The 25,375-nt window shown below is 40.8% G+C and overlaps 1 protein-coding gene across 3 annotated transcripts in view; it reads left to right on the top strand.

The window, feature by feature from the left end:
- Positions 1-1,459: 1,459 nt before the first annotated feature.
- TMEM255B (transmembrane protein 255B) overlaps positions 1,460-25,375 on the top strand; it is a 120,420-nt gene continuing 96,504 nt past the window's right edge. For 2 of the 3 annotated variants that reach the window (XR_004644032.1, XM_034758108.1), the window contains exons 1-3: positions 1,461-1,717; positions 10,261-10,403; positions 17,373-17,435. Coding sequence is in view for 2 of the 3 variants with exons in the window: in XM_034758108.1 (XP_034613999.1) it covers positions 1,657-1,717; positions 10,261-10,403; positions 17,373-17,435 (267 nt within the window). In the remaining variant the exon portion in view is untranslated. Of the gene's footprint in view, positions 1,718-10,260; positions 10,404-17,372; positions 17,436-25,375 lie in introns of all 3 variants that reach the window. The other variant, XM_034758109.1, reaches the window with a different exon arrangement.

Genomic DNA, 25,375 nt, shown 5'->3' with positions numbered 1-25,375 from the left:
CCAAGGTCATATGTCATAACCATTGCCCTCAGAGTAAATCTTATAGAAGGAACAGAAGACATGTAAACAAAGCCAAGGAGGACACTGACTGTTTATTGAGGATATACAGAATGTTACTGATAGATGTAAAACATGTACAGCCAGTAAGTAAAAACACCAAGAGCGTAAACATAGGCTCCAGTTGGCAGATCCACTGCAGCAGCTGAAAAGGGCAAGGCAGAAGGATCTGTTTTGGGAACACGAAGCAAATGTGATCAGAAAGCCATAGAGTCCAGAGACAATAGTTCTTGACAGATGTCCAATAAAAGACAGAATAACACGTTCATTTGCCAAGGGCATTTAAGTTTTTTTTACTTTGACATCCATTGTACATATTTCTATTTGTGTTTTATTAGTGGATTCTGTTTGTTTTTATTGTTGTTTTTGGTTGATATGTTTTATTTGCACTTGATATAAAAAAAATAGGTCCTACAGGAGAGATGTATTAGCTCTAGTTTATGCAACTTTACTGTGTGTGCAACCTTAATTCACCACCATTGTGCTTATTCATTAGAATACAGTCTTTAATTACATGATCTCATGCAATATATTCCACAGGACCCCTGCCACATTCAGGGCACAGGATGGATCTGCTCTGGGGATGAATCAGGGCTGTGTAGTAAACGAAGCTGCTGTCTGTAGGACCCCTGCCTCATTTGCTGTAGACGCTGGAAGGCGGGTAGTGAATGAAGTATGGGATTGAAGGACAATCTCAGGGGAAAGGCCATTGTATGCTGTCTTGGAATATCGAATTTCACCCTAGCTCTGCCACAGAGTCACTATATGAGCTAGGAATGACACTTAAACCAAACATTTCACAGGTGGCCATTAATTATTAGTGTTCTTCATTTTTCTGGATGCCTGACTTGAGAGCCGGGGTTCTGATCTGCAGAAACGCTCGGCAGTGCCAGCTGTGCTTTAAACGTAGGGAATGCTATATACTCTGAAAAATCAGGTCCTAGGTGTCTCAAATTCAGCACCCACAAATAGTGGATACTTTTGACCTTAATCTTACTGAGCGAACATGTAATTAAAGAGGATCATATAACATAAAGGTGAATTATGGGGTATGGTGAATTAGGGCTCTCCAGGGAATCATAATACGAGGCATTTCCTAACTTTGGACTGCTTGACTTTGTACCTCTCACAATGACCCTTTAAGACGTTTTGTGTGTGTGTGTGGGGGGGTTCTTCTTACGCAGGGCAGCAGCAAAGTTAGGGTAACACCCCCGGGGACATTCACCCCATTTCTCGCAGCAACCCCCAGCCCAGGGAGCTGCAGCCCCATCATTGCCGGGGGCAGAGGAGGAGCCGTGCAGTTGGCTGGGAGCAGGGCAGGGGGTGGTCGCTGGAGGGTACAGGAAGGCGGGGCGAGAGTGGCACCCGCGGGGCGGGAAGGAAGAGGCCGAGCGAGCGGCTGGGTGGGCTGCGTCCCCCCGGCTCCGCAGCACTGAGGAGCTGGAGGTCAGTGAGGCGCCCTCACTCCTCCCTCGGCTCCGGCCGCTCCTCCCCGCCACCTGCCAGACCGGCGCTGCGGAGCTCGCCGGCGGCTGGCTCGGTGCCGCGGGGCAGGGGCCGGGGGGGTGGAAAGCAGCCAGGCAGCAGGGAGCAAAGAGGATGCAGCCGCCTCCTCCCGCCACCCCAGTGCCGGCTCCTTTAGCCATGTTGGATCCTACAGGTAAGTCCCGGCGCTGGGCACCGACAGCAGTAGCGGGCGGCCCCGGCCCGTGCCCAGAGGCAGCGGCAATCCCGGGCACCGTCGGGGCTGGGCTGCGGGGCAGAGGGCGGGCAGCTCAGGTAGCTCCGGGCGATGCTCTGAAGTTCTGGGGGCTGCTCGGTTCGCCCGGAGGCGGGGCCCCTGGCAGCTGCCGGGGTTTTGCTGGTCCGCTTCTCACCTGTGAACGCGCTCTGCCTTCGCCTGACCAACAGCTGCTTAACCAGGTTTCGTGCTTTCTCCAACGTGCAGTCAAGCCATGACTTTCCTGCCCTGAGCAGAGAGCTGCAGTGCACATAAATCTACTGGGGGGAAATGAACTGGGAAGGCTTCTTCCTCCTCTCTTCCCCCCTCCCGCCCCCCAGCTCCCTGTCCCCCAAACCCTGTAGCTGTGCAAGGAGTCTCACGCTGCTCGGAGAGTTGAGACATCACCAGGCTTTTTTTTTTTTTTTTTTTTAATTCGGTTCGAAAACCGTTTTAAAATGTAATTTAGGTAGTTACAGTTACTCTTATGGTTATTCGTTGATTGTTTAACCAGCCATGGACACAGATGCTAGGACTCACCTATGTAGCTGATACACTGAGAGCAGTAAACTTGTTGAGTATTATTAAAATCTGGATTTGACATTTCTGATTGCAACATTGTGAGGATAGCATGAAAGTACTATTCCCCACCCCCACCCCACCCAATATTGCAAATCTTAATTTTTCACAGGGAAAGATCTGTTCCCTGGTAATCTCTATGGGATACTGATTTGCCTGTTCATTTATAAATGCTTGCACTTGCAATGGAGGAAATAATTTTCTGCTCAGATGAAGCCCAATTGATCACCTTCTTAAATAGCAATCTAAAAATATATCACAGAGTGCCTAACAACTGAAAGAGCAATAAGGAAAGAATGTGGAGATAGGTAATTCAGTTTGACATATAGCGTTTGTCTTTTACAATTTTAGTTAACACTTTTAAGGTTAAAAAAGGAACCTATTCTATGAGATACAATACAGTACTAGGGTTATTGGTGGGTTATAATAATCCCTCGCTACAAATTAACTCATTGTCAAGTGTTAAAATTCTGCTCTTTCTTGTCACTCTCCTTTATCACATTGGTACATTTAAAAACATTTTTAATTTATTTTTTCCATTTAGCTGTTGCATTATTTTCATGGAATCGCTGTAAGGATAATGTAAGACAGAAATGGGCTTTGTGTATGTATGTAATACATCCTTTTCTCTCTTTGCTGAAAATATCCTTGTCTCTCTTTGCTGAAAATTAACAGTTGCTATGCTTGAGCAGTTTAGAGTGCCAGCAGCTCAGGGTACAGCATTAGTTTTGGCTCTTTTCCACTTACAGATGGTTTATAGCTATGATGGGAGTATACAGTATTCAGTAGTAGAAGCAATTCCACTCAAACTTTTGGCTGGTACCCTTGTAATACCCGCATGACAATTGGTTTTACATTTTTACATTACAGTTGTAATTGAATGCCTCATTGTTAAACTAGTCTGTCTCTGAAAAGCTTTGTTTTCTGTTCCTAAATATACAGGTTTGTTTTCTCTTCCTAAATGTGTCCTGGAAAATGCAAATGAAATGTAAAAGAGAGGTTCAATATTTGATTATTCCCCCAAAGTTCCTTAAAGTTAAGATAAGCTAGAAAGTATCAGTGGTAGTTCTTGTGAATGTCATTCAGTATGGTATATGGAGACCTTGCCTTTACCCAAACATCAGGACAGTGGTCAAAAAGGATGTATTAGACCCTTTATATTTTTATGTGGCAGTTTTGACGAAAACAGGGAATAAATGGTAATAGCAAAGATTTGTTTAGGATATTCTCTATGTGATTTAAGTATTCAGTTAAACTGTCATTTTAACCATTGATTAGCTAGTCACTTAATTATTTATTGGTGAAACAATTGTTGCCAAAGCAATGAAGTCATAGTGATACTGCACAAGATCACTTACTATAGCTAAACTATTTACAGTATTAAGATATTTTTTTCTTAAGGTCTACTCAAAAACTCAGCAACATTTTTTAAGGACTAGACTGTTCAATATACTCATGGGTTCTACAACACAACTACATAATAGAGACAAGAGTCAGATAAAAGCTGCTAGCTTGTGCCTGGAAACGAATGCAGTTGCATATGGTTTAGTTAGTTTTAGCACACTGTTTTAGTCAAGCATTTAATCAGAAAAGAGGAAGTAATCCCCAAAAGCAGGGCTGATATCTTTTTTAAACTTCTCAGCCCATCACATTTAGTTTTAGGAGGCAATGTAGGATTAGTTCAATGTCATTAGTATAGCACATTTTTAAAAATACACAATGAAAAATATAGCCAAGGAAGATAAGGCATTGAAGGGAAGACTGGAGTAATGAAACGTAATTAATTTAGCCCCAAAGACATACAAATCTCATTCCTTAAATATTAGCTTCATAGCTACAATATATTAGTTGCAACGCATATATTAGCCCTTTGATGTTATATGTTATGTTACACAGGGTTAACTTATATTACATGATTCTTTGTAACATTATGTAATGTAAAACATTGAAAATGTAACCTTTTCCCCTTACAAATCTTTCTCCTAAAGATCAGGGATGTTAATATACAAGTCTCTTCACATCTACATCACCTTGACTAGAGCAAGGCGACAAAATGGTGTGGTGTTGATCTCCCAATAAGTGTGATTTGTGCTCTGCACTTCCTCCCTTGCCAAATTCACTCCCTCTTATTTTTCCCGTAGACTTCCAATGGGCCTGTTTGCAGGAGACTGTTCATTGGTTTCGACAGGAGAACTTGCATTAGCAAAGCAAGGTGGATTTAGACATTTTGGAGTTGGACTGTAGATTATAGATGGCTTTTCTAGCACTGACAAGTCATGCCTCACAGGTCTCTTTCTCTCCCCACACCTTCCATCACAGACTCACTCCATCCTAAAGTTATACCTACCTCTTCACAAGCCTCACCTTTCCCTGTTCCAAACCCATGCTTCCACCTCTAGGGTTGCATCATTTCACTCTGGCAGAAACTGAACTAAGGTCTTCCCACCAAATCATGTATCTTTTGTCAATGCAGACACACTCTTCCCCAAATAGACTTCTTCTGGCTGTTGTGAAAAGGAGTCCTCCGGTGTATTTCCCTCAATTCCTGATTGATTGATTGACAGGGGGTTCTCTGACTCTGTTTCCCCATCTCTAGGGTGCTGGGAAGGGTTTGAATGTCACTGTGTTCCCTCTCTTGACTCTAGGAATGATGATCTGTACTTCTTATCCAACCCAACTGCTGTATGTGTATGTAAGCTCTACGTGCCTTTCTCCTCCTGTCTCTGAGCTGCTCAGAAGAGGAGATTCTATTTTCTCTTCTCTGTGTCCTGATGGCTTTCTTTCTCCTTCGATGGAGGTGGGAGTAGTATGGTTTAGGGCCTCAAATAGATACTTAGCCTGATAAATGTTTATTAGGCAGAGCAGAGAGTACTAGTGGATTATTGCTTTTCTTGGGCAATTTAAGACCATACCTGGTGGAGCACGGATCAGTGATGTGGAGGTTAGCATTATCTGTCTATCTAATCTATCTCTCAGATTTTTTTTATAGTATCACTGTGGTATCTATGCTTTATCACATTGCCAGCCAAGATTGTTGAGGAACATTACCGTCACAATGTAATGCTGGTAATAATTTGTGACAGTCCTCATTTGATTCTTGATTAGAGCAGGGGCTCTAGTAAAGATGACTCTACTGAGAAGACTTTCCTTTCATTTGCTTGATTCTTGGAATGGTGAAATACTAATAGAAAAAAATAGGGAATTCCAGGGAGGGACAATTTAATATTTTACAATTCCATCTTGAGTAACTATGCATCAGTTAACAGGGACTGACTTATTGCTACTGAGAGTGACTTCATCAATAACAGGTTGGACAGTTAATGGGTTTGATGAACAATCTCCTGTCCTTGCAGGGGCAGCTGCACTGAAGAGGAATTTGCCCCCAGGAAAGATGGCAGCAGTAGTATCTCATTCATTACCTAGTTGTTCTAAGGGCAACTTTAATTCATGGCTGACACTCTGTAACAGCGCTTGCCACTAGAGACTGACTGAGGTGTATGCTGAATCAGACCCTAACTATCTTCTCCCTCCGTACCACTGGGATTCAGGCGAGTCTCATCTTATGCACGTTTAACATGTACAAATTCAGCTTTGTGCGGTTGACAAAAACAGAAAAAAAAAAAAGAGAAAAATAACAATTTAAATACTGTACCTGTAGTGCAGGCGATTCCACTCGCCATTACACTCAATGTAATTTTGACTATGCGATTTTCACTTTACGCGCTGACAGTGGAACGTAACCCCAGCGTAAGATGAGACTCGCCTGTACTTCTGACTGAGTAATTCTGAATTGTTTTTGGCTGCAGGTTATTGTAGTTGAACACTTCCTGCCCCACAATGAGTAGCTATATTAAAAGAAAATCCCAAACATATTGCATCTGCCCTCTAAAAAGCAAACAAAAGCTATGGAATTTTTTTTTTGAAAATGGCAGCACTGCTGCAGTCAATAAAACGGTATCAAAAGGGAAATAATAAAGCTTTGTACTTGTAGCGCTGTTCATTTGACGATCTCCAACTGCTTTACAAATAAGCCTAATAAACATTTATCAGGCAAAGTACAGAGTTGAGGCTCTAAACCACACAAATAGTTAACATTATCTATGTATGTAGTTCAGGATGATAAGCATTACGTACATTTAAAATATTAATATTCTGTTAAGACAATATTAAATTATCTCAGTAAACACCAGGGTTGCCAATAAACGTTACAGGCCAGGCTATTGGAGCATTGGAAATGCTGAGTCTCACAGGTGAATTGGATAGTGTTCTTTCCCCGCAATGTTTATGGAGGCACTTGGTATTGTTGAGATTGTAAAAAGTCTTCATGTATTCTTTTTTTTTTTTTTTTTAGGCAAGGCCATATGTGCTGCCTTAAACTGATGCATGCGTGTCTCACTGATGTAAAATTATACAGAAATTTTTCAAAACTGTTTGTAGTGTAAGTTTTACAAGTCATTTTTTATTACTGGGAATTTTACAAACACACACAGAATTTTGAGGCAGTATATGATCTGTAAGCCAAATTGTGTAGTAGATTACACATACTAAGGTCCATTTTGAACATAAAACATTCTGTTTTAGTTCTTTTTGGAAACTACTGATTCTGAGGAGACCAAATGATTGAGAATTCATTTTATTTTCTGGTGTGATTTTGCTGGCTTTGGAATGTCGTATGGAAGGAAGATTCAAAATTCAGAACACTAGTCTGACCCTCAAGAATGCTGGTCACATTGAAGTTTTGCTCCAGTTCTCTTTCTTCTTTGAAATGAAATGTTGTTCTTGAATAGTAGCATTCATTGAAAATCCTTTGCTACAGATGTGCCTATAAAGGTAGCAGACTTTTAAGATAAGAGAGCTTTATCAGGGTAATGTGACTATCCTAATTTTGTCCTTTGAATCACAGTATTTCATATGTAGTTTGTGTACATTACGCATTCACATCTACAGGTGTTAGTAACATTGTCAAGTTCTTAAATATCTAAATTAATTCCTTTTAAAATGTGTATGTATCTCCCTCTATAGTTCCTTCCACCTTCTCTTCCTTATCTGGTCAGTTTGCTTGAGGATTGGTGCGTGTATGTCTCTGGGGAGGAGGGTATTAGTGGGAGCTTTCTTTTCTCTCTTGGCTTGTTCTTTGTTTTTATGTGATATGTTGGCTTGAGGGCAGAGGAATTAAAGTTCCCACTCCTCAAGTATTTGGGCCAGATTCAATTCTGCACCAAGATGCATTCAGCACTGGAGAGAGGTTGGAAGGGAGTTGAGGGGAGGCTTAAGGAGGGAAATAGCATGTCAGATGAGAATTGCTGTAGGAACTCTGCTCTCTCCTTGGCCCTGTCATGCCCTCTTCCACCACAACATATTTCCTATTCTGGGGATAAAGGAGGACTCGCATAGAGCCTGGCTCTCTTTAAGATAGTTGAGAATTCTCCTCCACTAGGGGAATTCTCATCTGGCAAACTGTGACCAGATTATGTCCCCTTTGCGCTGCTGAGGTGGTGGAAAGAGGGCAGAAGTGAGGCTGAGAATCTATCTCCTTTTCTGTTTATCTTTTTGTGAGAGAGTGTTTTTTTTTTTTTGTTGGTGTAGATTAGAAGATGACTGTGTGGGGGAGGTTATGGTGAGCAAAGGCACTGAGGTTACTGAAGACTCTCAGGGTGAAATAAAATCAGAAAATCCCTTTGGCTTCCATTGAAAAATACTTGAGCAGTCTAGATGGAATGACTAATTTAGAAACCTCTTGCAAGCAGGCTTGACTGGTTAATGCCTGATCTGTTGTTACTACGGCTCACACTTGATGATTCTGAAGTGCCATGTCATGCAAATTTGGCATGTGGTTGGATGAAGATGCTTGGCTGGTTCTACACAGATATTCAGTGATCACTAGCCTCAAGCAGAATAAAGAAGTGGGCCAATAGCTGTGATATTTTCATGCTTCTTGCAATGTAGGAGTTAGTCAACGACGGAGATGAGTTTGTACAAGCATATGGCTGTTTCGTATATCCATGGGGCTATACCAAGTATACTAAGTTTTGTGATTGCAGAAGGCCTCATAGATGAGTATAATAAACTGGTGCTGACAATGCAGTTGAAGTCCTCCTGGATTAGAATCCTTGGGAATTTTCAATGTACATTTGGACAGCAGATTGGATAGTCTGGTCTGTGTGCTCCTTGAAGTGATGGATTGTTTTGATTTTTTTCCCCACAGAGGCTTGAGGAGTGCTCTAACATGACCAGCCATATGCTAAAATTGGGTCTGCAACTATCTCAATATTTGGTGTTTTTCTTAAAGCCCCAGCTCCTGGAGTCACGGGATTATGTGAGAATCTCAGCTTTCATTTAAACAAAAAGTTTCTAGTCTTTATATTTTCAGAGAAAAAAATTGAAAAAGTGAAATCTAAGCATTCAAAAACAAGAAGGTAGCTAACCGCATCCCCCAACAAATATATATATTTTTAAATCTCATTGTTTTTAAGACAATTTTTGACTTTGGATGGCAATCTGACTCATGATTTTTGAATGTTTGAGGTTGGCCATACTGGGTCTGCTCTTGGATTTGTAGATTAGCCTGTTGAAAGATCTGACCATACCCTCATGTATTTCGGTACATGGGTTATTCCATACTTCTCTCCTTCCTTACCACCAATGGACCACCATAGATTAAACGTTATTGCCAAAAGATGAACCAGATGGGGCACAAATTGGGAAGGAGATGACTGGAGTCACCTGGATTAATTTCTGATTGTCTGTTGTCGTTTTTCTTCAGTAAAGTAGAGCACACTTCATACTGAAGAAAATATTTGACACGTTTAGAGGTTCTGTTTGAGAAATATCAACAAACGTATCTCAGTTTTTATCTATGTATTCATAAAAAAATAATTGATGAATTGGTTTGCAAACTGAATCTGTTCTGTGGTGGGATTTGAAATTCAAAGACTGAGCTGTGTTCCTCAGTTTTACTTGGTCACATGAGCCACATTGTATTGCTTCTGTTCCCTGATTGGCTCCTTGTTTGCTATTTCTCCCTCTGATTCCTTTTTTTCACATTTGCCCACAGTGGACTCCTTCTCTTTGGTTCATTTTGAATGTTAAGAGGGTGCATTTTTAGATGGCTATAGTGATTTATTGTATTTTTTTAAAATATGTTTTTACAGAATTTTGGTGAGCTATGGGCAGGAGCGCTATAATAATTATTTTAGAAACCTAGAGTTACAACTCAAAGATACACTTCTACCTTTCTGCCTCAAAGTTAAAACAACAAAAAGATAATAAGGTTATTATTCGAGCTGGCTGACTACAGTAGGATTATCTGCAATCTTTTACTCCTGGATACCTGAGTCCAAATCGAGATGAGATTAAATAAATTTCACAGAACTGTTCCTGTTAAATAAAATAGTATATGTATAATATATCACAAATTCATTAGCTGCAATACAGTTTTACTTCAGAAGATACCAACTGGTTTGCTTACCTGATAAATATAAAGAGAAAATTTATTTTCCTGACAACACAGCAGAGCTTCTGCTAATCTTCTTTAAAAGTCACATATTTATGTGTTGTCCACATAGAGCCAAATGGGAATTTTGCCAAGGTAAGGATGGTTTGAGGTCTGCAGAATTGGTCTACAGATGTGAACAACAACTTCATTACAAGTTTTACCACAAATAACTGAAAAAATTGTCACTTCAGCTTAATAAAACCCCATCTTGTATGTGTAAACAATATATTATAGTCTGCTAAGCTCCAGCTAATCTTTATATAACTTAAGATCCTCTCTCTGCTGCACAATATTATCCCTTGTTGGGAGAAAGGTTTAAAAAATGAATTAATTGGAATGAGCTTTCATTTCATACTTGTACTGCCAAGATTGCAATGAAAAACTATTTTATATTTGTTTCCCCCAACAGGACAGTTTGCAAAACGAAAGAAGACTTCTCTCTGGTTCACAGTTTCTCTGCTGGTAGTGTCTGTGTTCATACTGACCATAGGACTTGCAGCTACCACAAGAACAGAAAATGTTACCGTTGGAGGCTATTACCCAGGAATCATTGTGAGTAGAGAAATGTATTTTAGATTATCCGTTATTACCAATATGCTATTATGGCATAGACACAAGCAACCACAATTGATGAAGGAAATTTCAAACTCTGTTGCATTACTGGTGAGGGAAAACCTAAGGTGCATAATGTTTAGATCTAGTTCTATTATGTTTGAGATTCAGATGTAGGCCCTAATCCCGCAACTTGTGCATGAAGGCTGACCACTGTGCCTGCATGGATCCTCACTGAATTTAATGGCTTTCTGCACAGGCACATGGACTCAATTTCAAGAATGGGCCATAATTTTCTACTCTATGTTAGTAATGACTTTCAAATCACTTAATTCATTATCACAACCTTGGTTCTTAACTGGACTTTTAAATTATCATTTAGTAAAAGAGAGAATATAAGTACCACTAAATACTCTGCTTTTAACGACTTCAAAAGGTAGTTTAGCATTAACTTTAATTTCATTGACTTCAATAGGATGGATCATTCACTTGCTTAAAGTTAAGCACATGCTTAAGTACACTGCTGAATTGGGACCTGAATGATTACAGTGTATTATTAGCTCTTGTTCATAATATAATCATACATTTTAAGAAAAGGGATGAGTATTTGTTAATACTATGCATAAATTTTTGCATTGCCAATCGTTATTTGTAAACTACAATTGTTCATTCTAATTAAGTTCGCTAATATGTTAGTCGTGCTGAGAACATATTTGTTGGAATGATTAATTTTAGGGTAATAATCTATATTAAGTGGTGTTTAAAAATGGAATTAAAATCAGTTCCAGGAATAAAATTTTAAAAGACTGCATTGTCCTTGGATCAGTTAAAATATGTAGACTAATACAATGGCCTAGTCTTTAAATAGTTATTTATAATTGTAATTAAAACATTTAAAAAATAAACTTTCTACAGTCATTCCATTGGAGGAAATTTAATGGGTAATAAGTAATAAAGTTCATGTGCACAAAGCAGTTAATTATAGCAATTAGTTTATTTTAGGGAGAAATGTCTGTGTACTAAACAGAAAAATATATTTCTCTAGAGCATTTTTTAAAAATTAAGTGTTATAGGTTTTTATTTAATAGGCTGATAGAATAGCTAGAAATGTTCAGAATGATTTGCAAACGAAAACCTTTTAATAATGATTTTTCCCTCTATTTCGTTGTAAGGCTGTTAGAGCTGATGACATTTTGTGGAGGCATGGTCATATTTTACACATTTGTGGTTGATCATTGTAGTAACCGAGAAAGAGCAATGATTAATACATCAACGTCACCCTGTATTGATACAATTACAGCTGCTGATAGTGTGAGATGGCAACAGCTTCAACTCCCATTGACTTCAGTGAGAGCTGAAGAAGCTGAGCGCCTTGCAGAAAGTATTATCTAAGAGGAGTATTAACATACTGTGATAGACCCAGGCCAATTGGGTATAGCAGAAGGCAGATATACTGGCCACTGGATTAACAGTTTTCTGTTTCCTGGCTAATGAGAACACCTGATTCTTCGCAGGTTAATTGGAGTCAGGTGAGGGCATTAAGCTAATGTGACCACCTGACTCTAAGGCCTCGCTGGTACTTTAAAAAGGGCCCACTCCAGTCAGGCAGAGGAGAGCAAGGGAGCCAGAGGAGAGGAAGTGCGGCTGAAGGGCTCGTTAATGAAGACACCCTCAAGTTATTGATAAGAGAGCCCTAAGGTAAGGGTGAAGAAGGGAGAAGCAGGAGAGCTGTGGGGAAGTGGCCCAGGGAAACGTAGCAACTCTGGCAGTGAAAGGTTGGCTGCCAACAGCTGCTATCATTAGGGTCCCTGGGCTGGAACCTGGAGTAGAGGGTGGGCCCAGATTCCCCGCAACCCACCACTACAGGAACACCTCCTGGGAGGGGAAGTCAGGCGGACAGGAGGCTAAACTGTTCTAAAACAAGCCCTAGGGACAACAGAGACTGTGGGAGTTCTCTCACCAACCTCCTTGCTGGCTTATGATGAAAAGGGCTCAGTAGACTGTAACCCTGGCCCTAGAGAGAGAAGGGCTACGTGGAGGGTCACAGAGAACCACTGAGGCTAGCATAAACCGCCTAGAAGCGCAGGACCCACAGGGACAAGGTCAGAGCTCTGCCACAATACCTATTCTGGTTCCATTTTTCCTTCACTAGTAACATTTCATTCACAAAGTCTGACTGAGAATTCCTTTCCTGCTGTGTGAATGCAGCATACAATACATAGATTTATGGTGCATTGGCTTAGGAAGATCAGAGCAGCTGAAAATGAACACATTTGTAAGGGAAGATTATGGTTTTCATTCTTGATGTGATAAACTAAATGTTTATTTATATGGAGCAATGACAAAATAAGACCGCTTGTGAAGAGAAAAATTTAAATTGGAATTAAAAGAAGGGTGGTGGTGGCTTGCTCCCATGGAATTCAGTAACAATGCTCTTACTTCAGTGGGACAGGATAGGGCACCAAAGCTGCATTAAGCTTAGCTCAAGTGACTTTGGTCTTTTTAAAAAATATTATGCAAAATGACTTAAGCCCCCAGTTCTCTTAGCACTACTGAGACTACTTCTAACATGCATAAAATTTACTTGTGTGAAAGTAAGAAAGAGGAACTATGCAAAAATGAGGTTAGTTAAATAGATATTAAAAGGTACAGTGACTAAAGTGAAATCCCTGCAAGCTGCGTGGACACTTTTCAAAGACACCATAATAGAGGTCCAACTAAAATGTATACGCCAAATTAAAAAACACAGTAAAAGAACTAAAAAAGAGCCACCATGGCTTGGCTTAATCATGTAAAAGAAGCAGTGAGAGATAAAAAGGCATCTTTTTAAAAAGTGGAAGTCAAATCCTAGTGAGGTAAATAGAAAATTTGGCAGTGTTTATGCTCCTAAGTGTAAAAATGTAATAAGAAAAGCCAAAAAGGAGTAATGACAAAATGTTTTTTAAGCACATCAAAAGCAGGAAGCCTGCTAAACAACCAGTGGGGCCCCTGGGCAATCGAGATACAAAAGGAACACTTAAAGATGATAGTCATTGCAGAGAAACTAAATGAATTCTTTGCTTCAGTCTTCACGGCTGAGGATGTTAGGGAGATTCCCAAACCTGAGCAGTCCTTTGTAGGTGACAAATCTGAGAAATTGTCACAGATTGAAGTGTTCCTAGAGGAGGTTTTGGAATTAATTGATAAACTTGACAGTAACAAGTCACCGGCACCAGATGGCATTCACCCAAGAGTTCTGAAAGAACTCAAATATGAAATTGTGGAACTATTAACTATGTTTGTAACCTGTCCTTTAAATCAGCTTCTGTACCCAGTGACTGGAAGATAGCTAATGTAACGCCAATATTTAAAAAGGGGTCTAAGGTGATCCCGGCAGTTACAGACCAGTAAGTCTAACGTCAGTACCGGGCAAATTAGTTGAAACAATAGTAAAGAATAAAATTGTCAGACACATAGAAGAACATAAATTGTTGGGCAAAAGGGAAATCATGTCTTACTAATCTATTAGAGTCCTTTGAAGGGATCAACAAACATGTGGATAAGAGGGATCCAGTGGACATAGTGAACTTAGATTTCCAGAAAGCCTTTGACAAGGTCCCTCACCAAAGGCTCTTATGTAAATTAAGTTGTCATGGGATAAGAGGGAAGATCCTTTCATGGATTGAGAACTGGTTAAAAGACCGGGAACAAAGGGTAGGAATAAATGGTAAATTTTCAGAATGGAGAGGGGTAACTAGTGGTGTTCCCCAAGGGTCAGTCCTAGGACCAATCTTATTCATAAATGATCTGAAGAAAGGGGTAAACAGTAAGGTGGCAAAGTTTGCAGACGATACGAAACTGCTCAAGATAGTTAAGACCAAAGCAGACTGTGAAGAACTTCAAAAAGATCTCACAAAACTAAGTGATTGGGCTACAAAATCACAAATGAAATTTAATGCAGATAAATGTAAAGTTATGCACATTGGAAGACATAACCCCAACTGTACATACAACATACAATAGCTAATTTAGCTACAACTAATCAGGAAAGAGATCTTGGAGTCATCGTGGATAGTTTTCTGAAGACGTCCACGCAGTGTGCAGCTGCAGTCAAAAAAGCAAACAGGATGTTAGGAAACATTCAAAAAGGGATAGAGAATAAGACAGAGAATATCTTATTGCCCTTATATAAATCCATGATACACCCACATCTTGAATACTGCATACAGATGTGGTGTCCTCATCTCAAAAAAGATATACTGGCATTAGAAAAGGTTCAGAGAAGGACAACTAAAATGATTAGGGGTTTGGAACAGGTCCCATATAAGGAGAGATTAAAGAGGCTAGGACTTTTCAGCTTGGAAAAGAGGAGATTAAGGGGGGATATGATAGAGGTATATAAAATCATGAGTGATGTGGAGAAAGTGGATAAGGAAAAGTTATTTACTTGTTCCCATAATATAAGAACTAGGGGCCACCAAATGAAACTAATGGGCAGCAGGTTTAAAGCAAATAAAAGGAAGTTCTTCTTCACACAGCGCACAGTCAACCTGTGGAACTCCTTGCCTGAGGGGGTTGTGAAGGCGAGGACTATAAGAGGTTTTAAAAGAGAACTAGAAAAATTCATGGAGGTTAAGTCCATTAATGGCTATTAGCCAGGATGGGTAAGGAATGGTGTCCCTAGCCTTTGTTTGTCAGAGGGTGGAGATGGATGGCAGAAGAGAGATCACTTGATCATTACCTGTTAGGTTCACTACCTCTGGGGCACCTGGTATTGGCCACTGTCGGCAGACAGGATACTGGACTGGATGGACCTTTGGTCTGACCCAGTATGGCCATTCTTATGTTCTTATGTGTGCATAAGTATTTGAAGGACTAAGGACTTAGTAATTTACTCCATTATTGGAAAATTCCCTTTATCTACATCTTTAGTTTATATTAATTATCAATGCTAGTGGCCCTGATCCTGCAGATGGCTGAATGTAGGAAGACCTTTGTGCTCACATGAAGTTTCACTGAAGTTTATGGAGCTCTGCATTGGCTCTGGGTTCCACCTGTGTCAAGCAGCTTGTAGGATCAGACCCAGAGCTTGTTCAAAAAACAAACAAACAAAAAGACCCACCAGCAAAACAACCAACCAAAAGAACCCCTAACAGCTTCCCCTCTCACCTTCTGTAAATGCTTTGTGTGTTGTTAATTATTATTTTGTTTATTACAGTAGCACCTAGCGACTAACTGAGATGGGAGCCCCATTGTGCCTGGCATTGGGGAGACAGCCCCTGCCTCAGAGAGCTCACTATCTGACTAGACAAGGCAGATATGGGATTTGACAAACAAACAGTGGGAACATTGTGATGGCTTACAAACTCCATGTCTGTGCCATGATTATTTTTTTTTGTGGCGTTTGTTTGTTTATCCATCCATCCATCCATCTTGTTTTTTCCCATGATGGGGTGTGGGTAGGGGCTGTTAAAAAGGGACTGATGAACCAAAGATGAACCAAAAGGCAGGGAGAGGAGACTCTGAAGTGGGGGAGTAAGAAAAGAAGGTATGGAGGGAAGGTGGCATGCGGATGAGGTAAAGTGACCATGCAGAAGTAAACAGCCAACCAACACAAGAGAAAGGATGTCCAGAGTAAAATCTGGGGAAAGAGCCTGATGACCTCATTAGAGGTTCCTGTTGCAGCTGCTTCTGTGTTCGTTGCTGGCTGGTCTCTGGTTGGCTCCTCCCAGGAATTTCTCTTTTTTCCAATCCCACATGGGCCCTGGTGTCGGTCTGGTTCAAGATGGGATCTGGTTGGAAGGGGTAACCCTGGCTGAGTTTTATTTCCCCATCCTCCCTCCCCTCATGGTTCAGTTGTGCTGCTGCACTTGCCTCCATGTTTGCTTCTGGCTGGTTCCTCCCAGGAGTGGGGGATGTCCTGTACAATTCTGGCTTTGAGGGTATTTCTCCACTGCAGCTGGGAGATGTGATTCCCAGCACAAGTAGAAAGACTCATGCTAGCTCAGCTCGAGCTAGTGCCTAAAAATGGCAGTGTGGATGTTTCGACTGGCAGAGACTTGGGGTAACCACCCAAGTCCAAGCCTGCCCACCACTTGGTCCAAGCATGGATGGCTAGCCCAAGCTGTGACCGGTGCCACGATGGCCATGCTGCTATTTTTAGGATGCTAGCTCAAGCTAAGCTAGTGCCAGCCTGTCCACCAGTGCTTGGAATCACACCTTCCTGCTGCAATGTAGACCTATCCTGTGAGGAAGGGGTAACTCTAGCTGAACTTCATTCTCCCTCTCTTCCCGCTAGTGGTGCAGCTGTACCTGCTGCAGGTGTGGCTGTTTGCTGTGGGATGTACGGTATGAGAAACACTGTACTCTTTAGCGATTTAAAAACATCTTTTTCTTAGGACCTGCAATATTTTGCAATTTTTTAAAAAAAGGGTAAACATTAGAATTTGGGGGGACTTGCATTAAAATAACACATCTATTTGCTGAAGAAGTTGCAGTTGACTCTTGCAGTTTCATAATGGCATTTCAAAGAAGGTGTTCTAAATATGTATACTTCTATAATACAACCATGGGTAGAACAAATGTGAAGTGCCTTATTTTTCTATATAATTTATTGTTGCTTTAAAATAGACATAAAAATTACTTACAGTAATATCAGTACCTGTGTTATTGAACATTGATGACTATTGTTTGTATTTTCTTGCCTCAAACTCCACATTGACACCAATGGGAAGATTTGCCTTGAATAAAGAAGGCAAAGTTGGCCACCCTGGAACTGCTAAAATATTAGAAAATTCCCATTCTGATTGTTCCCTGTTGCATCACATGATTTCTGGCCAGTAATAATTTTATACCAAATATTTTGCTGTTTCTCACAAATTGTTTTAGTTGGTTTATTTGCCCAACATCTCACCTTAAATATTGTGACATGCTTGTATGTTGCCAAATAAGATGACCGGGTGTGTTTCTTTTTTTTATCCTTTGCCTTAGCTTGGCTTTGGATCTTTCCTAGGGATTATTGGAATCAACCTGGTAGAGAACAGAAGGCAAATGGTAAGCAACAAAACTTTTTTCTTTTCCTTTTAATATTAAAAGGCTTAACTGAAGAAAAAGAACGGATTTACTATCTGGAGTTACCATGACTGACTCCTGCAGTTCTTAGTCCCAGGGTCAATTTTAATCGTGTTTTGCATTTATACTTTTTTTAGTTATTTTCCTAAAGAAAACTGACAACCATTATATTTAGTTGCAAATCAACATGTTTTAGTCAGTCAAAGTTCCCCCAAGCCAATGGGGGGGGGGGAAACATTGTTAAGGCATGTCATTTTCATAGCCAATGGTACACAAGGGAGTGATGTGGCCAGGATCATATCTGACTGCCCTAACCCAATGGATTTGGTACCCATTTTGCAGCTGGGTGAACTGGAAGGGGCCTTCTTTTTGCTAAACAGGAGGATACGCTATATCTATATACATCAATTTAAGCAATTATATTGCTTGACTTAAATTTATTCAGATCTTTAATTTTCCGTATTTTACATTATGTTAGAAAATGGTGAATGATGCATTTCTTATTTACTAGATTAATTTTTTACTTGTGGTTTGTGTCAAGCTCTATTTGGATGGAAATTAAATTAAAATGCACAAATGGCATTTTAATTTTTTTAATTAAATAAACCTATCTTAAATCTTGGGCTGAGTGCTGTAGCTATCTTTAGAAATTTCACATTGGTATCTTCTTCGCGTTTTGTCAAATCTGCTGTGAAGGTGTTCTTAAAACAAACGTGCTGGGTCATCATTCGAGACTGCTATAACATGAAATACATGTCAGAATGCAGATAAAACAGAGCAGGAGACCTACAATTTCCCCCCAAGGAGTTCAGTCACAAATTTAATTAATGCATTATTTTTTTAATGAGCATCATCTGCATGGAAGCATGGCTGACGCATGAAGGGACATATGAATGTTGAGCATATCTGGCACGTAAATACCTTGCAATGCCGCTACAAAAGTGCCATGCAAATGCCTGTTCTCACTTTCTGGTGACATTGTAAATCAGAAGTGGGCAGCATTATTTCCTGTCAATGTAAATAAACTTGTTTCTCTTAGCAATTGGCTGAAAAGAAGTAGGACTGAGTGTACTTGTAGACTAAAGATTTACATTGTTTTGTGTTTGAGTGCAGTTATGTAATAAAAAAATTGGCATTTGTAAATTGCACTTTTACGATAGAGATTGCACTACAGTACTTGTATGAGATGAATTGAAAAATACTGTTACTTTTGTTTATCATTTTTACACTGCAAATATTTGTAATCAACAATAATAATATAAAGTGAGCACTGTGCACTTTGTGTTCTCTGTTGTAATTGAAATGAATATATTTGAAGTGTTTTGAGTTACTCATGTGAGTTAACTGTGATTAATCGCAGTTTAATAGCCCTAATTTTTATCTACCGTCCTTAGTCCTTCCTCAGGAAAATCTCTCATTGACTTTAATGGAAGTTTTGCTTGAGTAAAAACTACAGCATTTGTCCCCTAAATTTAGTTATCTTTCTGTCAAGATTTTGGGAACTATAGAATGCATTGTAGCCTTGTATCTACTGAGCATGGAAGTCATGTTAGCAATGCCTTCTGCAAAACTGTGTAGTCTCAAAAAAAAACAGAACCACCACTTATAGCTCTTATTATCAAGGTGATAGCAGAGTTTCTCTGGCTAGTTTAGACATGGCCTGACCATTACATTTATGTAGGGGTTTGCTGAATTAGGTCTTACAAACCTGAGCTGCTTTTACTTGTGTGAGCACTTATTTAGGTAATTGAGACTATTTGGGTGAATAAAGTTTTGCAGGATTGGGTCTCTAGATAGTGTAATACAGTTACCCTACTCAGTGCAAAAAGTGCTTGTGTGGTGGCCGAATATCACCGTTGTCCTATATGCATTTTACACTAGAAAAATCAGATTTAAACTTCATGAAATACTACGACTTCAGTGGACCTACATTGAATTACAACAGCTGAGGAACTGACCAATTACTTTTGTTCTTTGCTATGTATTTTACAGCAGGTTATTTTTTGAGGCTTCCTGTTTTCTTTGTCAGTAAAAACTGAATTGCTCTTTATAAACAAACAGGAAAATAATTTCAGGACATTTTTCCATTGCACAGTAGTTTTCATAATACATTTTCAAGTATCCCCCCATATTTGAACTTTTGTTTTGCATTTTTAACAACTGTTGCCCCTGATTTCTATATCAGAGTTCAGAGCTGTTAACAGGGCTAATTCTGACTCCTCATCTAAAGGCAAAAGAATGCTTGCCAGATGAGAATAGGATTTTGTTTTCCACTGTAATCAGGATAGTTTACTAGTTGTCATCACTCTTGACAGTAGCGTTACCTCTTAGTTTTTCTTTAATTCACCTCTCAGTTTTCCATGTTTTTTTTTTTTAATGCACAACAGGCAGTCAAAAAGCCGTAAAAAATGAGTTGAATGAGATGGTGCTTGAAATTCAGACTGCATGGTATGTTTGTAACATTCATGCAATAAGGACTGTGGGAAATGCATGTCATAATTGCTTAGTATCTGTGTCTGTTTGCATATCCCAACATGAAATAGTAAAAAAGCAGGCTTTTGGTGTGAAATATGCCATTGTGGAATAGAAGGAAAAAAGCCTGTTGACAGATGAAGAACTGGGTAAGAAAATAATTAGAAGTCCAATTAAACTTGTCATCCATCAGTAGATCCCATAATCTGCAAAAACATTATCAAAGGTAAGGATGAGTCAGTAGCTTGTTTTTAAATATTACAGAAACAGCTTCTAAAACAAGAGGGATTATATCATAGGTTGTAAGATCCAGGGCTCTAATTATTCTCTTGAGTTTAACTTAGTGTGTTCTGTTGAAAGGCTTGGGGGTAGCTGAAATGGGTTTGCAGCCATCATCAACAAAGTGAATACAAAAGCCCAGATAAGTATAGAAATTTTACAGATGTATCCTATTACTATAATGTAAAAATGGCTTATGAATTCAATCCAGTAGGGAAGGCAAATGATTTATCAGTGGCTCTAAGTTTAATTGAACTTAGTTTGAAATAGACCTTCAGTGTAATTTGAGACTAACCCAATGCAGAACTGAAAATGATATAGCCCTGTCTAATGACTTGATTCATCTTTGTTGTTTCAAATAATCTTAACATGAAAAATCAGTGTAGATTCAGCCACAGCAGAGAAATTTTTTTTATTAACTTACTTTTCTTGGTAAACCTGTTTTTTTTTCCCCTACAAGTTGCATTTATTTTCAGTCTACAGCTGCAAGTTCAAAGTTCATTGCTGTTAATTATAACTTTCTTATGATTGACATTTATAATGTTACTCCTGGGGGAGTTCTGTGCTAAAGATTTAAAATTCTGTGCACAATATTTTAAAATTCTGCCAAATTTGCATATTTTATTTGTCAAAATAACACTATAAAATCACATCAGTTTAAATTATTTTGATAATTTATTTCAAAATACCTGTCAGTCCGTATGTCTGTAACAATACAGACACACACAAAATTCCCCCAGGAGTAGAAAGTTAAAGAAACCCCTATGATAACACAGTTCCTGTTTCTCTGTCCCCGCCCCTCCCCTCCCCTCCAGAGGCCAGCTGTGGGGCACCTCCCACCAGCCCAGACACTCATGCCCCCTACCCGCCTCAGAGCCAAGGAATTCAGAGGGAGAAACAGCCTGATGCTCGAACCTGGGCTTGCATGGAGTTTCCTGCACACCACATCCTTCCTTCAGGGCTTGCTGGGAACCGCAGCTGCTGGGAACCCTCCAGCTCCCTCCCCTTCCCCCGGCAGTGTCTTCTATGTGCAAGCTGGGCTCTGCCAGGTCCAGCAGCCCCTAGTGGCTGCCAGCAGCTCTGCAGTCCATTTCTGGGGGGGCGGGGAGGGAAGGAAATGCTGCGCACACAACATTAATTTCTGCACAAATTCTGTATTGCGCAGTGGCGCAGAATTCCCCCAGGAGTAGTAGTGTATGTGGATGTATGCTATGGTTAGGTAGAGTTAGTTCAGAAGAAATCCAGTGCTGATTGAACATGAAAGAAGGTGAAAGTTCTGTCTGCTAGAATGGCCAACAGTTTGCTTGTGCTTAAAGTATAACATCGATGATCACCATAGAGAGAGTAAAGTGATCAGATGCTCCACTATTTCAAACACTTACCAGACATAGGGAAGAATTTTAAACCTGATTCTGTGAGATACTGAGTACCCTCAATTCCCATTGACTTCAATAGACTGACTTTGGTATAACCCGAATTCAGAGGGAATTGGGAGTGCTTAGTGCTTGCAGGATCAGGCTTGTTATCTCACTGCTAAATAATTTAACATTAGTTCTCTACTGCTGTTAATCTGCTCCCCTCTCTATGTTGTGCTGAATTTCCATCAACAAAACAAAATAAAAAATTTGCTATCAGCCAGTCAGGGGATGATCTCCCCCTGGAAGAGGTAATTTGGAATGCTTGGAACAGGACAACAAGAAAATGACTGAAGGAAAAAACGGTGTCTCCATCCCCCTCAAAAAAAAAAAAAAAAAAAAGAAAAGTGTACAGCTGGTGACACTGATAACAGAACAGTATACAATTAAAAAAGAAGAGCAGTAAAACTCTGTTATCGTCAGAGTGGCTACTTATTACAATTTGGTGCCTGGAAAATACAATCACTCTAAAATCTAGATTTGATTGTAGGACATGAAGCAACCTTGCTTGCTGTCTTCTCACCTTAGAGTACAGAGTATTTGCAATTAGAAAATGAAATGCTGAAATTAAATACGGGGATCTGAGAGGTTGAGAATAAGCGAGGGTATCTATGACAGCAGAGTATGAGATTTGAATGTAGAGTCAGACTGACACACAGGGATGAAAGTGGATGCATTTTTCAGCAGCACTACCATTTTATTTCAGGAAGGGAAATTAGTAGCTCTATGAAAAGTCTCTCATAGGCTTTGTCTAAAGTAGGACTTAAAGGTGTGGTGTTAGACTGCGTTAGTGAACACTTAACACTTTCTAAAAGTATAGCATAGACAAGGCAGCATACACTTTAACATGTGATAAACTGGTTGGGTTAAAGCATGGGCTGTCCTTTAGCTAATCCTAGTGTTAGCTAACATGTACTAACCACACACCTTTTAAAAGCTATCCTGGAGAAAGCTGTATTATTTAGGTGGCTGAAAATAAAATGTCTGCAGAGGTGGTGCCTACCAATGGTGGTGACAAAGGAGGGGAGAGTAGTGACTAGCAGATTTACAGGTACCTTTAATGTCACAATCCCACCAGCCAACAATAGCTAGCGGTAGGGTACCAGTGAGGGAAGGGGTTCAGTTACCACCGAAGCCACAAGCTTGCTGTTCAGTAGTGAGAATACAACAGAGCAGCAGCAGAGGAACTAGGCGTAGACAAGAAGTGTGAGAGAGGAAAGGACAGAGCCACACTGATCATTCCCAGGCTAGGTTGAGCTACCAGATTGTTACTGATAATGTTGTAGTTTGTGTTGTAGTATAGAGAGCTGCCTACAGCAGTTCTGAGGTTGGTGTTTATCTGTTGTTATATCATGTTGTATGTTTCTTTAAAGAGAGACCCTGTCAGTGTTCAGAAATTGGTTTCTCACATATGTAGTGTTTTTAAATTTCAGGTTTTCCCAGTAAATCTTGGGGATCTGCAAAAATAATCTCAAAGATTTTTCCATTCTTCAGATTTATGAAAAGATAGTTAGATAGGGCACCAACAAATAGCTGGTTTTTAGATCTCTGTCATGTGGGTTAAATTTCAAATAAAATGTTGAAAAAGCAACTATTACAGAGTTTGGAGAAATGAAGCAATGATAACATTTATTTGGCTCTGTGTTTGGTTGTTTAGAGTCACACGCTAGTACTAATGGTCCTGTGCAGTGCTTATGAGGTACTGTGGTGCATTTTGTGGCAGTACTTCAACAGCAACTCCAGTTTTGCTATTAGGTACTGCGCATTTCTTTCTGAAGCTGTTGCTGTTCCAATGCAGTTACATGTGGAAAGAGTATTCAGAGCCAAACCTCTTTCAATTTCTGACACTGATTACATTTTATAAATAGTTTACAACCATCAGAAGCTGTGTGTTTGATATTTATTGTAAAGGTGGCAGTTATTAAACTTCCCACAAGAGATAGATCCTGAGACTAATGCCTATCAGGATCAGTGCCGGGAATTGCACTTTGTCTGCTGTTCAGATGCAAATAGAACATCCTAGAGAAAAGGGATTTGAGTGGGAGTTTTGGATAAAGGTTTAAGTTGATAGAACCCTTATCATATATAGGGTTGCCAACTTTCTAGTCGCACAAAACCGAACACCCGAGGCCCCACCCCCTGCTTACTACATTTCCCCCTCCCTTGGTGGCTTGCTCTCCCCCACCCTCACTCACTTTCACTGGACTGAGGCAGGGGGTTGGGGTGCAGGAGGGGGTGAGGGCTCTAACTGGGGGTGCAGGCCCCAGGTGGGGCCAGAAATGAGGGGTTCAGGGTGCGGTAGGGGGCTCTGGGCTAGGGGCAGGGAGTTGGGGTGTGGAAATGGGTGAGGGCTCTGGCTGGAGGTGCTGGCTCTGGGGTGGGGCTGGGGATGAATTAATGAATTAGTGGAGATATCCTATCTCCTAGAACTGCAAGGGACCTTGAAAGGTCATCAAGTCCAGCTCCTGCCTTCACTAGCAGGATGAAGTACTGATTTTGCCCCAGATCCCTAAGTGGCCCCCTCAAGGATTGAACTCACAAGCCTGGGTTTAGGAGGCCAATGCTCAAACCACTGAGCTATCCCTGAGGGGGGATGAGGGGTTTGGGGTGCAGAAGGGGACTCCAGGCTGGGGGATGGGGCCAAGGGATTTGGAGTGCAGGAGGGGGCTGTGGGTTGAGGTGGGGGTTGGAGTGTGGGAGGGGGTGAGGGCTCTGGGTGGGACTGGGGATGAGGGGTTCAGGGTGTGGAAGAGGCCTGCGAGTTGGGGCACATGGGAAGTGAGGGCTCTGGGATGGGGATGCAAGCTCTGAGGTGGGGCTGGGGAAGAGAGGTTTGGGATGCAGGAGGGGGCTCCAGGTTTTGGGGGGGCTCAGGGCTGGGGCAGGCAGTTGGGAGTTGGGGCGGAGGCTGACCTTGGGTGGCTCCTGGTCAGTGGCGCAGTGAGGGGGCTAAGGCAGGCTGCCTGCCTGTCCTGGCACCATGCTGTGCGTGCCCCAGAAGCAGCCAGCAGGTCCAGGTCCTAGGCGGGGAGGCCAGGAGGCTCCATGTGCTGCTCTTGCCCACAGGCACTGCCCCCTCCCCCAGCTCCCATTGGCTGGGAACCAGCCAATGGGAGTTCAGAGCCAGTGCTCAGGGCGGGGTCAGCATGTGGAGCCCCGTGGCCCCCCTGCTTAGGAGCCAAACCTACAGGCCGCTTCTGGGGCACACCGCGGTGCCAGACAGGACAGCCTGCTTTAGCGCTGCAGAACCACCAGCTGGACTTTTAACGGCCCAGTTGGCGGTGCTGACCAGAGCCTCTAGGGTCCCTTCTCGACCCGCTGTTCTGGTCGAAAACCAGACACCTGGTCGTCCTAATCAGATATTAGACTAATGAAATCATCTTATTTGCATGAAGATAAATTGGTTTAACTTTCTTTGTATTCCTGAGTATAGATCTCTGCCACTCTTACATGAATAAATGAAGAGTCTTGTTTCATTTTGCAAGGGGAAAAAACAGATCATGTGACAATAATCATTGTCCTTACCATGGTATTATTTCCACTCTTGAACTCACACTTCTTATGAGGTGAACAGCACTCCTGTGTGTGTTTGGTTTTTTGCCACTGCCAATCCATACTTCATATTAGGACCCAGGAAAGAAAGAAAAACAATTAATGCTAATGTAAAAAATATCAATACGAATGGAACAAAATATGTGACTAGTAACCATTCTTGTATTGTTTAGCTCCCTTTTTAAAAATGAAAACCCAGCAATC

Source organism: Trachemys scripta, chromosome 1 (assembly GCF_013100865.1).
Source record: "Trachemys scripta elegans isolate TJP31775 chromosome 1, CAS_Tse_1.0, whole genome shotgun sequence".
Taxonomy (NCBI): Eukaryota; Metazoa; Chordata; order Testudines; family Emydidae; genus Trachemys; species Trachemys scripta.
Note: the sequence above shows the minus strand (reverse complement) of the source record. Positions and strands in the feature narration are given on the sequence as shown.